We start from the raw sequence: 16342 nt of genomic DNA on the forward strand, positions 1-16342 counted from the left end.
GGGTTGCAAATCACAGCAGGAACAAGCAGCAGTAGGCCTGATGTTGTCCCTTCCTGCCCCACAGCCATTGCCAGGAAAGCCTCACAGCCTCAGGCAGAAAGCTGGTTTATCAAATGAGTCCTGGTAACCACCAAGACAGGTGCCACCAGAATAACCTTATTTTGATAGTGCATCTTGCACTTGGCTGCTGAAAACAGCTTCTGAGCTTGGGCCCAGGTCCTCAGGAGGCTGGTGCACACCACTGCCTTTGTGGATGCACATTGCTGTTTGGCCAAGGAGCAGAAGATGAAGAACTTGTCTCGATATTTGCAGGTCAGGGCCCTCTGTAACAGTAGTGGCACTGGGACAGGAGAGCAGAGAGGAATACACAATGACTGTGCTGGTTTCAGACTGGGAATAGATTCGCTTTTCATTCTCTCAGACAGGCAATTAGAGCTGTCTCCCCAAGCAGTTCCCACCCAGCAAGGAGTTCCAAAATATGAAAATTCTTCCCTTTCATATTATTTTCCAGATGTTCAGTCTTTGCTTCCCTTTATTAATGCTTCTTTTGCCAGGGTGATTCATTTAACAATTAGCTTAGGCGTAGGGCATAGCAGCTGTTACAGATATTACCTGTGCCTCTAAGGCAAAGCCTTCTTGCTGTTGTTTTTTATCCATCTCTCCTTTCCTTCTAGGCCTTTATTAACCTGTAAGAATATCTTTAAATTAGTGGGAAGCTCTGATTCCTCAACCAGGTCAACAGATGTCTCACTTGGACCTGCCTTCAATTAGGCAGGTGGAACATGCCCAAGGAGCAGGCAGACAAATGCAGCTGTTCCTTCCCCAAACCCCACCTCAGATCTGATGGGAAAGACTTATTCACCAGCTCCTGTGTGAGGCTACTTGTTCTGTTGACCTCGTAACTTTGCATTCAGACTTCCATCACCTGGCTGCACCCTCCAGGGGAGTGATCCTTCCCATGACAATGAGTTGTGGGTGTGATGATGCTGAAGTAACTGTGCATTGCTGGCTTTACAGTCTACTTCCAACCCTAAAAGTTGGGAATTGTTGGGATTGCCCAAAAGAAACCCAAAAGATTGTTGGGAAAACCCCCCAAACCCTAGTTTTTCTCATCATGATCACTGATGGAGGTCTTTGGTTCCCATATTAGTAGATATTTCAAAATCCTTCAGATGGGGTTCAAACCTTGAGCCTCCTGCTGTTTTGGTCTGGGATGAGAGGAAACAGCCTCAAGTTGATCTAGGGGAAGTTTGGATTGGATATTAGGAAAAATTTCTTTGCCTTAAGAGTTGTCAAGCAGTGGAACAGGCTGCCCAGGGCGGTGGTGGAGTCACCATCCCTGGAGGTCTCCATGAGATGAGTAGATGAGGCACTTAGGGACATGATTAAAGTGATGGACTTGGCAGTGCTGGGCTACCAGCAGGACTCGATGACCTTAAATGTTATTCCAGTGTAAGTGGTTCTATGGTTATTCCAGTGTAAGTGGTTCTATGATTCTGAGATGTGTCACATCCTCTCTGTGGTCTTCAGCTGCCAGTTTTGGAGGCTATGTGTCTCCTGTGCCAAATCCACCAGCCTATTGGGGTGCCTTTGAATACCCTGGGGTGTCTACAATAATGGGAATATTTATCCTTTGCAGCTGAGTTCCACCAAGGGAATCACGAGCCCTCAGGTTGTACCTTCAATCTGTGTTCAGTACAGACTTGTTTGTACTGTGGTAGGAGTCTCATCCCAGCAGCACCACAAGCTGTGGGAGAAAAGGTGAAGCAAAAGCTAAACAGTGGCAACAGGATCTTCCTGGGTCATACCAGGTGTTTTCTTCACATGAAAAGACAAAGAAATTGCTAAAATTCTGAGTAAAATCATCAGGATTGCTTATGCTGTTAGACATCATTGCTACCTTCTTCTACTGAGCTGATAGCTCAAGTGCTTACTACTGAGTGTGACTCTTTTGCTGATGTTTTTATTCACTTACTCAACTGTTCCAAAACAGCCTTAAGCGAGGTGCTTGGAAGGTGACCTGTGGGAGGTTTGGTAGGAGGATTATTCATGTCTGACCTCCAGCCCTTAGCAGTGACAGTCTCTGCTGCTCTGCTATGGCTGGGAGCAGAACTCCAGAGCTGGAGCTGCTTGTGATGCTCAGCACATCTCCAGTCCCACTGACTTCACCTGTGCTACACCTCAGATCAGCTGTGTTGGAATCCCTTCTGGGGTAAGGACGTCACTGATTGCACTGTCTGTGTGCTTCAGCCAAGCAAGGAAAAATGTTTAAGCCAGAGGTTGCAAAGAATTTTCCTGCTGCAGAGCTATGCACAGAAATAAATCAGATCTGCTTGTCTGGACAAGGTCTCTGCAGCACAAAAGAACCCCTGGAGTTTTGATTTTTTGCCCTGTTTATTTCGCTAGAGCTGGGTATGTTAGTAGAGTATGAATTCCTGGGGATTTTTCCTTAGCCCAGGTTCTGCACCTCCAGAGATTTCTGGACTATGTTGACTGATCCTTGCAGGGCAAAATTAGGAGTGCGCTTGATTGATGCTGGCAGGGATGTGTTTCACCTTCTTCCTACATCAGCTCATGTCACCTCTTCTGGCAGCTCAGGAACAGCAGATTTCCTGGAGAAATCAGAGCCCGTTGCTTATCCCTCCAGCACAGCTCCACACAGTGCCCCGGCTCTGTGCTTCAGGGTCCTGGTGCAAGAACTCAGCAGCACAGACCCCTCCAGAAGGACCCTCCAGCCTGGGCTGACAGCTGCACACCAGGAGCGATCAGGGATCACAGACAGCTTCTCTTGCTTTTGGATGACATCTGTTCAACTGATACCTAGCATTAAACTCAACAGCAGCTGGTTTTTGTAACACAGCAGCAGCACAAGAGGTGCTGCTATTAAAATCTGAGTGATGGCTTGTAGGATCCAGAGCTCACACAGCCTGAGGTATCCCCTCTCCAGGTGCTGGTTTTTGAAACCCCAACAGCCCCCAGGACCACATGACAGTGACACAGCTGGTGCTGCAAAGCTGCTCTCCTGAGCCAGGGCAGGTGAGAAGAACTTGGGGTTTGTTTGGGTTGTTTTATTTGTTTTAAACACAAAGCTTCACCTTCCCAAACACAATTGTCAGAACAAGGCAAAGAACAACACAGCTCCTTGCTTGCTCCCCCAGGTGCTGAGATGGGGGATGCTGGTCCTTCCATTTTTTATTGTAGAAAGAGTTTCTGACAGAAACAGGCAAGAAAACAGGAAAGAAAAAAAAAATCCTTGAACAAGCTCTGAGTAACGTCTGAGAATGAAAAGATCCAGGCAGTGCAGGTGCAGACTGCAGATCCAGCACAGGTATCTGCTGCCTTTCAAGCCCCTATTGGGATGGCAGAGAGGAAGATGAGGTCTGAAAGGTGATGAAGCCAGTATAAAGTCTAGAGGAGGCTGTTTAAACAACAAAGGGCAGGAAGGAAGAAGAAAATGATTACCCTGGGGCAAAAAATAAAAGATTGATGAGGGTGGTGCATAAGCAAGGTGATACTTACCAACAGTGATCAGAAAATTTTTGAAAAATCTTTCTTTTGGGCCAAAAAATGCTGATTTAACAAAAGGTAATTTCTAAACCAACACATTCTTGTACATTTCTGCAACATTAAAAACAACCAGGAAGAATGTTTGGAAATTGAAATTTCTCATTTCATTTTTATAAAAAGAGTGGTTTAGGTTTTTCGAGAGGTAAAGCATTGCACTGTCAGACAACCTGGACTACTTTTCAAAGGTCAGAATCAAACCAGTGCCTGTCAAGGTGGTACCAAGTGTTCCAGCTGACCCAGACTTTGTGCTTGGTGATTTTATCTGGCACAGGTTGCTCAGAGAAGCTGTGGCTGCCCCATCCTGGGCAGTGTTCAAGGCCAGGTTGGATGGGGCTTGGAGCAACCTGGCTGGGAGGGTTAGAACCAGATGGTTCTTAAGGTCCCAACCCAAACATTTCTATGATTCTATGATCTCTCCAGTGTCACGCAACTCAGAGTGCAGCCAGAACAGCCAGCAGACCTTCTGACCTGAAGAACTCCACGGTTACACATGAACAACTTACATTTCCCCAGGAGCACCTCAGTAAATCTTTCTGTCAAAAGCCTGTACTGGATGGGATCTCAACTCCCTTCTGAGTCCAGGTTAATTATTTTAATTCATTGGCTCCTACTCTAAGATACCTTGAAAAGGATGAAGTCCCTGTGCATTCATATGAATAAGAGACACACAGCCTCCTCCTCCCAGCCCTAAACCATGGCATGGATACTCAAGGGACATTCACCTGGCTGCCAGAGGGAGCCCCATACCAGCTACTGAGCTAGGAGAAAATGCTGTAACTGTGTTTCATTTCTGCTGCTTTGTAGCTGATGTCTTAATTCTTAGGGAACACAGCAAGTTTATGTAACCTCTGTAGCACTTCTCTGATATTTAATAAAAGTATAATAGCACTCTAGCTACTTAGCACATGAACAAAACTTAATGAAATAGAGAAGCCATAACTTGCAGCGGAACAAAAAATTTCACTGAGTAAAACTGAGTAAAGCTTCTATGTGTTTTAGGGTAGCAATGCATTATTTATAGGAATTATCATATGTACTTTGAATTCTGTGTCCGAAAGTTAACCCGAGCAGGCCAGAAACATCACCGCAACCTGCAGACTCTCTTATCACACAGAGTGATGCAGCATGAAGACTGTGGCTTTATTAAATGTGCAATTCATTTGTCCCCATTTGCAGCCCACGAAGGCAGAACATTATCACTGCTCATGTAAGGATTTCAACACAGGGAGATGACTCCAAACTATTCAAGGGCCAACTCCTGTGGTGTTTCACTGCCCAGAGAAATCACTATCATTTATCTATAGGAGCTTTTCTTGGCCTTTTAGCTGAAAGAACCCACTATCACCAACACCTCTCACCTGTTTTCAAGACAGGACCCTCAAAAGGCTCTCACATATATGCTTTGTTCAATTAGTCCAGCATGTAATGCTTTGTTCTCATGAATTTTGGAGCTACTCTGATGTGCAGTAAAGGCAATTGAGACCTAATTTCATTATTCATCTCAATATGTTCCTGCTGCATTCAGAGAACAGACTATGGGCCCTCCTGTGGCTAATTTAGCACCTGCAAATCCCCATGATTAAAGCCAAAGGCTGCACAAGCCACAGGAAGGATCTGCAGGAATATGCACACGTCAAATCATCCCACTTGCAGGGAAGAATATTTCGGGTTTTTTTCCCTTTATAAACTTTGTACATCTGTTCCTGACTCAAAAGGGGACCATCATGCTTTAGTTCTACAAGACCAGGCTGTGTCCCACACCATATATGTATATAATTACTTTTCACAAAATTTGAGTACAGTTTCAGGGAAATCAATGTACCTGGAGAATTGAGGTACCATCAGATTGGAGCTGTTAACACCTCCTCAGCTGCTACACCGATGTTAAACAAATACAGGCTATTTAAGCTAAAATAGTTAAGAAATTCCTAATAAAGATTTCTTCAGCTAAGCCAACTGAAAATTGACCAAAAAGTCATTGTTTCCACAGAAAATGCAGCAACTTCTAGAAGTCCAAAACAGACATTTAAGTGCAGTAAAATTGAAGACTTTTGGTCTAAATCTGCAAGTTGCTATTAGAGTTGCTTAACGAGTGCAAGCTAAGAATGAGCTGCTAAGGCTAAGATGCTTCAGACTTTAGTAATCACTTTTGTAATCATGACAACCAAACCACAACAGCAATTTGCATGCTTACCCTGCCCCCTCCATATTTTGTTTCAGATTATGAATTTCAACATTTTGGAAGACAATGGCAGGAAGATTCTGTACTTTAAGCCACAAAACCCCAACACACTTACTGTGCTTTCCTGCTACAATAGCAAGGCTGTTTTTCTCCAACTGTACAACCCATGCTGAAGCTGACCTTGCCAAGTTCAGTTCAGGATTTTTTTTGTTTTGTTTTTGAAACCACTACATATGCATGACTGAATATTTGTTATGCAACCATAACAACTGTCCTTTTCAAGAAAGATTCCTGCATAATGTGAGCACAGAGAATCCAAGGCAAACATGGTTTGATCTTAAAACTTTAATAGTAAAAAAAGTGTAAAACCAAACACACCGCTGAAAACTTATCAGTAAGAATGAGAATTTAAGTGTTCAAATTCAGAATAGTGCAAATTTTCTTCACTCCCCTCCCCACCTCTTCCAAACTTAAATCACTTTGGTTAAGATACTCAGAAGTATTGGCAAAAAATGAACTTTTGACTTACATTTTTGGCTGCATTATTTCTAACAGGTACAGATTTCGTTTCAGTCTTTAGAAATAAATCTTAGATACTTCTCCATCAAACATCCATATAGATCACTGCCAGCTTTACTTATATCTGGCTTAATAACATTTTGAAATAGGTTTCAAGATGGTTACAAATCTGTATCTACAGCAAGGCAGCAGCTTCTTAAACATCTGAGCTGAACCTGTCCTGACCTCTTCAAGTAGTTCTATAAAATTTGATTATTTAGATTTTGAACATTTGAGGAAGGATCCTTTACCAATGAAACTACTCTTGATTTACACCAAAGCAAGGTTAGAATTGGGGTCTGCTCTGTAGCATAGACTTTGTGCTAAACTTTTGTTGCTAGCATTCTCTTAGAAGAGTGAAAACAGCCAGAACAGGGACCTGGCCTTAACTTCTGTTTTGATGGTTCGATCTTTAACTGATGCCTCTAACTATAACTGAAGCCATGTAAGACTGGAAAAGAACACAACAACAAAAAAAATTGCATAATACAAAAAGGCAAATCCATAAAAGTTTACAAGTACACCATAACCACAAAATTGGAGTATTTCTAAAAATTTGGGTTCAATGTAAGATACAACAAAACTAGCTTTACTAGTTAAATAAATTATTGCTCCATTTGACTCCATGCAGCATTGAAATGAACTCAGAACCCTTTTCTCTTTAATCTCTCATAAGAAATGATCGATATTGAAGAGAACTTGAGGCTCAGACTTACTGTACATTGCACTTCAACTTTTAAGACCTAATACTTGCTATTTAGGTCTCCTGTGGTCTAAGCTATCAAATGAATACGTTGTGCTCACCAGAACTATGTATTAAGAAACACCAAATGTTTAATGTAGTGACATAAGCACTTTTTGTTTTTAAGAAGGCAATCACAGATTGCAAGTTCTATAGGGTTGTGTAAAAACAAGTAGTGATCTCTCTCAGAAACGGAACTGAGGAAACAAGCTGTTCGCTATTCTTCACACACAGTTTAAATCACATTTGAGGCCCAATTCTGTTTCTGATCATTTCAGTCCAAACCTGGATTCAAAGGACAGCTCTAGGAGGAAATCGAAGAAGTTGGGGGCACGTGCTTGATGGCCAAGCAGTGACATGCAATGCATGTTTTTTCAGTGACACCAAGACATTTGAGAAACTTAAGATGTCCTTTGGTGAGACACTGAAGCAGGTGTCGAATATCAAGCAGGGATAGTCACACATACACTTAGATTTGCAAGAATCAAGTGCTGGCCACAATTCAGTAAGAAATCTAACTGCAAGCCTCAGGAGTAATGAAATTTCCAGTTGGAATCTCTTGATAAAGTTTCATGTTTGAACAAGATTGTCTCCAGTGTTCACTTCTCATACTGAAGTAATTTAGAAGTTCCAAACTAAGGCTTCCAACCTCTCATCCCTCAAACCCTCTCCACTCTCAAAGACAGAAACTTAATGCAGCATTACAAGTAAGGGCATGATTCCTTCATAAGACTCCTAAAAGCATTAGTGCAATGCCTTTAATCTGTTTCGATCACTCTTATTTTTAAATAACCCTATTTTTAAAAGATTTGGATAAATACTATTCCTATTAAACCATACTTCATCATTGTTAAGCACCATCGATCTACTTCCTTTGGGCACTGATACAAGAGCTTGTAATTAAATTTCAGTTTCAAGGCTTTAAAACACGGCAGCTGATTCAATAACTTACAGTGGAATCTAATACTTGGAAAACTGCCACTCAGCCTGAATAGTTGTATGCACTTGGTGTTAAAACTCTTCCAGAGAACAGCCATACGCAAACGCTTATGCAGTAAATCAGGGTAAGATTTCAAGATAAGCAGTTAATTTCACTTGGCTATTCTAAGAGTGGATTAATATTTTTTTCCCACAAGTCATTTGTGCAGTGAGCCCATAAAGAGATTATTTCTTCTAAATAATCTTCAGTTTTAAAAAGGAACACATCTTCATAATGTTGCTTTCACACTGGCACCGGGCATTCTTCTTCAAAGGCTTAGTCATTGTGTGGTTTCTCTGGAATACCCTATGGATAAAAAACATCAAACACATGTTAGGTTTTAATGCTATCTGATAAGTGACTACATTATGCAGTATTTTCAATTATTAAATAGTCAAGTAACTCCAGTTAGGCTGACAATGACCTAGCAAGCATGGCTTCTTATAAAAGCTTAACAAGGACGTGCTCACTAACTGTGGACAAAAAAAAAAAAAAAAAAAAAAAAAGAAAATCATTATGGGTGTTTATTGCCCCAGTCAGTCCATCTGAAAAATCCATCTGCCAATTGCACTGTTTTTTATAAGACTTTGTTATCTTTCCTATCTTAGTTTATTTCTTAGCAGAAGATAGGCAATGCTTCACTTAATGGACATCATTTCAGTTTTAACAGCTCTTTTTCAAACTGCCTTTAACCACAAGTCACTTTATTTTCCAGCCAAAGCCTGGTATCAGAGACTTACTCGTTTCTTCCTAAGTCCCCTTTCTAGTATGGAACCCTGTAGTATGTCACTATAAGACATTTAACCAATCTTTCTTTGAAGCAAAGCTTGCAACATGTTCTCTTTCTAAGGTCAAAATGCAAATATATTTTCAAGTACTGAATGCATTCTCAGTTCTCCAGCCTCTAGCACTAGCGCACAATAGATATTTGTGAGGCCCAGTTTCTGAATACCACCCTAATTTGTCAGACGCTCAGAATGATGGTTACAACTCAAAATGAAGTGTTGCCACCCACTTAACCCAGCTGATGAGCAACTCTAGGGTGTCACAATGAGCAGAAAGAACTGATGGCGGCAGCAGCACCTTCACCTCTTCTTTTGCTTTTATAAAACCTACTAAAAACATTTGATTTCATCCTCAAGCTGGTAGCAAAAAAAAAAAAAAACAAACCCAACAAGCCAAACAAAGCCCTGAAGTCCCTACTAACAGCAGGTTTGCTGAAAGATCACACTGCACTTTGTTAGTACATGGGAGCTCCCTTGAAATCCAGCAACTGGAAAGCAGCAAGCACCTCCCAGCTAACATTTATCAGCATGGGAGGAGATGTCTCAGGGACACTTTTAATTTCCCTTTTTATTTCTAGCTGGAAAAGCTAGACAGGGGCTGAGGAAGAAGCAAAGCAACTTTACTCCACTAATTTCCACAGGTGACACCTTTGACTCTGGACAAATCCAGAAAGTATCTGTCACGAGCAGCAAATAGCTCAGGGACTGCAGCACAACATAGCTACGGAAATAACTGTTTTATTCAAGTATGGGTTAAAAAAATGCTACTTTCCATCTTCCTGCCACATCCACGATGGCTGACAAAACAGACTGGTACTTTTGAATTACCTCTATAGAAAGAAGATGTGGTTGACTGAATAACAGACTCTGTTTCTTTGAATTTCCAGCACCAAATGCTTCACAAAGACTTGCAGAAATGTTCCTATGAAAATACTGCACACTTCTCCAATTTTTCCTGACTAAGTAATGGCAATATAAAACACAAGAGAAAATACCTCTAAATAACCAGAATAAAAAGCTCTGCATTGCCAACTTGCCCCCTTCTTTACAAGGAAGATGACAAGATTGACAGGAAAGCTGCAGGCAGGATACAGGCTGATTTTAACTATACTCAGGTGAAATTATATCAAAAGAAAAAAGTTCTAGGTGTCTAAATTGATTTTTGCTCTTTCTAGTTTAAGGTTCACTTCCTTTGCTTTCTAACAGGAGCAGCACAGAATATGGAAGCACTGTGTGAAATACAGAAGTGTAGCATAAAACCAGCTTTAATTTTATCTTGAGACTGCTGCAATACCAAAGCTTCAATAGAATTCAGGTAATGGATGGTTTTCACTTGATGTGAGTGGCAAATTTAAAAAGAGAAATTATGCTTCCTCTTCCCCCCATACCTGTTGTCCTAAAGAAACCCAAATGCAGATTGTATGCATCAGTGGGATTTGAAGGGGGAGTAGTGAACTTGTGTTTTAAAGAACCTCAAATACCCTTCCTTCAGTAAAAATCAAAGACACCTAAACCACAGCAGCCTTAGGAAAGTTAAATACCTGAAGGATGTTTTCCAGGATACAGGACTTACACAGCAAAGAAGAGAGAAGTTAAATCAACACAATATTAATTATCATTTTCCATCAGTGTCAGAACACTTTTCACAAACAAGCCTTAGGCTCATGTGCAAACACACAGTCAGGTTTATTCTTCAGTGTGTCACAAAGAAATAATTCCTTAAGAACCTGGCAAACAAGACAGTAATTTACATTATCCTATATATAGAGTGATACTTGAATCATGTCTTAAGTAACCAGCAAGAGAATATTTGATTTTGGAGCAGTGGAATTTGATGCTATATAGGGACATTTCCCTATATGTACTTTTGTGCATGAATAATTAGAGAAAGCCCAGCAGTGTCTCAGTTCTCCAGCTACCCTAAACGTTAATTATAAATACTGATGGAGCAGAAGAAATGTACTGATTCCAGTCTTATTTAGGCTGCCGCTGGAAAAAGTTAAATACAAAAGACATTCAAACACTTATTAAGACAATACCCACTCTACTGGCAACACAGGTTGTCTGCTTACAGTTCAGCTCTTAGGAATACATCTATTTAACTCAGTCAGTTTGTGAGTCATACCCTTCGAGGCATAGTTTGTTCTTGGACTAACAACAATGGAAAGCGTTTGGATTGTTAAGGAAACTAGTAATTATGCAGTAATTACCATAGCCAGCTGGCGTCCTATGTTTCCTACAGTCACACCTCCTGAGAAAAATATACATGGAAGCCAAGAACGGATGTAAAGGAAATCTGGGGATGTATACCTAGTAAAGAAAAGGAAATAAGTTACAAAGTTAGAGAGAGGTAACTTTCATCATCTTACATACTGTTAACCAGATGCTACAGAATTCTCTCCCTGGGCTGAAACGACAAAAAGCAGCAACAGAGATGGAAATGGGGAGACCAAATTAAGCCTGTAAACTTCATAAGCTTCTAAACCATGTCCTTGCCAGTAAAGTTTAGAAATTCACTCTGCTGAGAGCCACTAGGAGTTCAGTTTTCTGAGGTGTTACCATTTCAACACACATCCTAATTCATCTGCTCCCCACCTTCCACCCCCAGTTCTCAGTCTGGGCATTTGGAACAACTGGACCACTACCTTAGACAAACAAAACATCTTCTTATAAGAATGTGCCAAATATGTTAACAACTAAATACAGTTCATGTGCACTCATGCTTTTAGTTAGGACAAGACAATTGAAATAGCATTTTAGAAGCATAACTTACTGATAAACACCATTATATACAAGAAACTGGGTTATAAGTGTTGCTACAAAGGCTATTGTTATTCCAAGTCCGAGACCACTTCTTGAACGATCAAATGTCCACCAAAGCCCCAGTGATAAGGCTGCCAGAGTCAGGGACAGCTGGACGTTGTTTGCAAAGTCTAGTTTCTGGACAAAGATGTTAAGGACAGTCCTTTTTAAGTCTGCAGACATCCTGTTGCTGAAACTGAACAAGGGAGAACTGAAACTGAAAGTGAGCACAATTGTATCTTTAAATACAAAACACTTAGGGTTTGGTTTTCAGACCTGCCAAGCAATCACAGCTGTTGTTAACTTTGACTGGAGCATGACTACAAAGTCAACACCAATTTTTGTCATACTGAGCATCTAGAGAATATGCTACATTTTAAAACATTTAACTTTGATGGACTTTTGTCTCAAGTAACCTGGGTAATACAAGCTGACTTAAAAATGTGCTCAAGCCACAACATTTTAACATAAAGAACGTTCTTACTTTGTGCTTCTCACTAGCACATCACCAGTTAGTTGTGTTGACTTTTAGAAGTAGACAAGATGTAGATTAAAATAACACAACTTACACTGCCATGCTTGCAGCAGTACAAGACATACCACGATGTCAATCCCTCTCCCCTCCCATAACACTTTGAGTGAGCTGTGTTATAGGTGTTACAGTAGCCACCGCCGTGTATAGCGGGTCTCACAGAACTTCTCTGCCATAACCACCACCCTTACCTTCCCCATTCTCTCCCAGCCCCGGGTGGCACAGACAGTTTGAGGAGCACAGAGCGAGCCCATGGAGCAAACACTAGCTGAAGGATACAGCACTGGCGTGGTTGATGCCCACGAACACGGCGATGCAGCGCATGACGCTGGCCCACTCCCGCTTGAACTTGTGGGGCTCCCCGAGGTGGCTGTCGATGCAGGGGTACAGCAGGCCAACCACAGCTGCAAGAGAAGGAACACCACCTGTACCAGCTGCTAGGCAATGAGTACTCCAGTATCACTAAATAGTAGCTCGGCATGTAAGCTGCAAGGTGCTCATCACACTACCGTAAGCCTGATAAAGAAAAGACAATTATTACCCACCTTTTCTACTTTAGAGAAGTCAAAAAACCCTCTCTAACAAGCAGCATTCTCTTTGAACATTTAAATATACGTTGCATTGTTAAGATAGCTGTCTTGAAGCTCCTTTTGTTTAAAGAGATTTGTCATTCGACATCCTGAGCAAACGCTTGTACCAATAAAAGTAAAGCATAATAAAAGCTTTGCAAGGAGTGGAATCTGTGTTTATTGCTCACATGCAGGGCTGACAGCTTTATGCACATGATTCATCAGCTGTGAATCAGGCCCTGAATTAAGTATTTGCCTGGACTTAAGAGTTTATTAGTAGAGCTGCTTTCTCTCCTTCTGCTGGGACAGCCCTGTGCTCCTGTCCATGTCAGATGAATTTTGATACCAAACAGAAGCAGAGCTGAACTTAAACAAGCAGATATCATCAGTCTATTTTTATCAGGGAAAAATAACTACTCATATGATTAACCAGATAAAGTTTTTATCTCCATACAGCATTTTTCAGCCTTAGCAGTCTGAAAGTTGGTTGCAGAAGAAAAACACAGGATAATGTTAGCTCAGTTGCTAGCACAAACACCAGAGTTTCATTCTAAGGGACTGCAACTCCCTGTGTTGTCATCAGCTTCAGGGTTAGACATGCTGCTTTTACTGAGTACAACTTCTGTGTTTATTAATTTCCTTTTTTGCTCTTTTTTTTAATTCCTTAAACTCCTAAGAGTAATAAATACTGTGTTAAGAAGCCTACAGAACATACTATTCCAAGACAGACATGTTCTGAAACAGCTTCATTACTCTGATGTCAACCACCAGAACTTTTGCCTTATGATAACAGCTGAATTCCAAAGTTTAATCCAACTGTGACAGGACTGAGAACTGTCACTGGAGAATATCCCTGCCCACCGTTTTTAATACACAGATCGCTATTCAGTCAAGTTTACGGTTTATCATTAATAGTCCCTTCACTGTGTGATACAAACAGACATCACACAACTGTAGTAAACAAAAATACGCAGGAGTTTCTTGAAGTACTTTCAACGCAAATTAAAAACTTTTACAGGGCGTTTATTTCCTAAAATTTAACTCCTTTTTAATCCTCCAACCCTTCACCAAAACCTTGCTTTGTCTAGACACGGACTGGGAGAGGTTATGAATGATAAAGCACGAGCTGTGTGCCAGCTGCTGCGACAACCACACCGGGGCCTGAGCCTTCTGTGGTATTTGCCCAGCAGCAGGTAGGGGTGGACAGGGGACAGGGAGGTGACAGGAGCAGCAGGCAAGGCGCTGAGAGCAAGCAGGTGATGGGGGCAGCGGGCAAGGGGCAGGCAGGTGACAGGGAACAGACAGGTGACAGGTGCAAGGGGCAGCAAGAAGGTACCTGACAGGGGCAGCGGGCAAGGGGCACCGGGCAGGGGCCAGGCCGGGGGGTCGGACCGGTGACAGGAGCCGGGGCCCGGGCCCGTGACAAGGCTCGGGCTGGTGACAGGAGCCGGGGGCCCGGGCCCGTGACAAGGCTCGGGCTGGTGACAGGAGCCGGGGGCCCGGGCCCGTGACAAGGCTCGGGCTGGTGACAGGAGCCGGGGGCCCGGGCCCGTGACAAGGCTCGGGCTGGTGACAGGAGCCGGGGCCCGGGCCCGTGACAAGGCTCGGGCTGGTGACAGGAGCCGGGGCCCGGGCCCGTGACAAGGCTCGGGCTGGTGACAGGAGCCGGGGGCCCGGGCCGGTGACAGGAGCCGGGGCCCGGGCCGGTGACAGGAGCCGGGGCCCGGGCCGGTGACAGGGCCGCGCGCGCCGCCGCACGTGACTTCCTTGTTGTGGCCCAGCCCGTGGCCAGTCGCGGCCGCAGCCAATGGCGAGCGCCGCCCGCCACTCACCAGTTCGGCGGCAGCCAATGGGCGGCGGGGGGCGGGGCAGACACGCCTCCCCCCGGCCGTACGGGGCGGGGCCAGCGCGGGAGCCGCGCGCGGCTGGCGGGCACCGGGGACACGCGGGAACTCCGCGGTGACCCCCGAGCGCCGAGCCCCGCACCCGCGCTTCCAGCCGCGGAAACCCCCCGCCTCTTTACCCGAGTGCAGAGCGCACCGGCCCAAAACCAGCCCCGAGACACGCAGGACCGCGCGGGGATGGAGCTGGGCGCGCATCCTGCCAAAAGCCCGAGTTCGCATCGCTCGCTGTGTGATGGAGGTGCGGGGCTCCCACGCGCACGGGTCACGCATGCAGCTTCTCCTCCTCCACGGGAGGATGAGGAAAAACCAAAAATCACTCGTGAGGTCAGCGACTCACCTGCTGCCGTGCCGCAGCACGGGGGCACCCACCAGGCGGACGAGAAGAGAGTAGAAATCACTTCGTCAGGGAACAAAGTCACATTCCGCTGGACCTGCAGCAAGTTCAGCACCAGGGCCATGAAAGCACCCACGACGAAGAGCACCACGCTCCTCTGCACCAGGTGCTGACTCCAGTTCAAGGTGCTGCTGGTGGTACTGGTGGTGCTGCTGGCGCTGGAGGTGCTGGGGCTGCGAGCCCCGCGACCCACCAGCGCCAGCGAGGGGCTCGACACGGACGAGCTCAGCATCTCGCCCACCTTGGCGGCCAGCCCCGCCGCCGTGTCCCCCAGCTGACTCCTATGCCTTCCTCTGGCAGTGCAGGAACAGCTCCAGGCGCAGCTCTCCAACCTGGGCATTGGCTTCTCCGGAGTCCTGAAACACACACACCGGCACACGCTAGTAAAGCCCCCAGCAACGGGTCAGGCCGGCGCTTCCTCCAGCACCGACCGGGCTCCGGAGGCGCCGGCGGATGCGGGATGACCCGACCCAGCCGAGCGACCCCGGGGCTGCGCCGCCTCATCCCCACGGGAAGACCCGGACCCCCGCGGAGACGGCGTTCGCTCCCCAGCCGGGCCCGCACAACCTCCGCCCCCGGCCCGTCCGTCTGCCCCCGGGCATCCGGGGTGCGGGTCCCGCCGCCCGCTCACCTCGGGGTGCGGAGACTGCGCCGCTCCGCCGCCTCCCTGCCGGCTGCGCGCCGCCAGCCCGCGCCCCGGGTAAGGTTTATAAACCCCGAGCCGCGGATGTCACGTTACCCGCCTCCGACCTACCCGCGGCCGCAGGCAGCGCCGGGCCCGCCGCTCCGCTCCGCGCCGCCGCCCCGCCCGTCCCCTCCCCGCCGGGCGGGGCGAGCGCCGGGCGCGGGAGCCGCCGCGCCAGCCCCGGGCGGCCGCGGCCCCGGTCGGGTGAGGCGGCGCAGCCAATGGCGGGCGGGCGGCTGATATGACGTGCGGGACACACCACCCGCCTCCCGGGCCCGCCGCTCCCCCCGCACCGCGGCCGCGGCGGCGGAAGAGACCGTGCGGAGCCGTGAGGACGCGGCCGGCGGCGGGAGCGCGCCGGGGATGCGCGCCGCCCCCGGGCGGGAAGGGGAGGGCGGTGGAGGGATGGAGATGCTGGCGGTGGTGACGCTGTCATAGAATCACGGAATGGTCCAAGGTTGGGAGAGACCTTTAGGGTCATCGGGTCCGACTGTCGGCCCAGTGCCACCGCTGTCGCCCTTAAACCACGAAGCCACATCACCCAGGGCCAGATCCAGACGCCTCTTGAACACCTCCAGGGTGACTCCACCAATTCCCTGGGCAACCTGTCCTAATGCCGTACCACCCTAAAAGTGATTTTTTT

The 16342-nt window shown here is 45.9% G+C and overlaps 1 protein-coding gene across 1 annotated transcript; it reads right to left on the reverse strand.

The window, feature by feature from the left end:
* Window positions 1-6076: 6076 nt before the first annotated feature.
* On the reverse strand, window positions 6077-16135 carry INSIG1 (insulin induced gene 1). The gene is given in 8 exon segments (XM_066200911.1): window positions 6077-8334; window positions 11024-11123; window positions 11587-11753; window positions 12427-12551; window positions 14958-15370; window positions 15769-15974; window positions 15976-15999; window positions 16001-16135. Coding segments are annotated over 8 exon segments (1200 nt in total). The 3' UTR covers window positions 6077-8304.
* Window positions 16136-16342: the final 207 nt, after the last annotated feature.

Source organism: Chamaea fasciata, unplaced genomic scaffold (assembly GCF_029207755.1).
Source record: "Chamaea fasciata isolate MVZ Bird 193981 ecotype frontalis unplaced genomic scaffold, bChaFas1.0.hap1 SCAF_1, whole genome shotgun sequence".
NCBI lineage: Eukaryota > Metazoa > Chordata > Aves > Passeriformes > Sylviidae > Chamaea > Chamaea fasciata.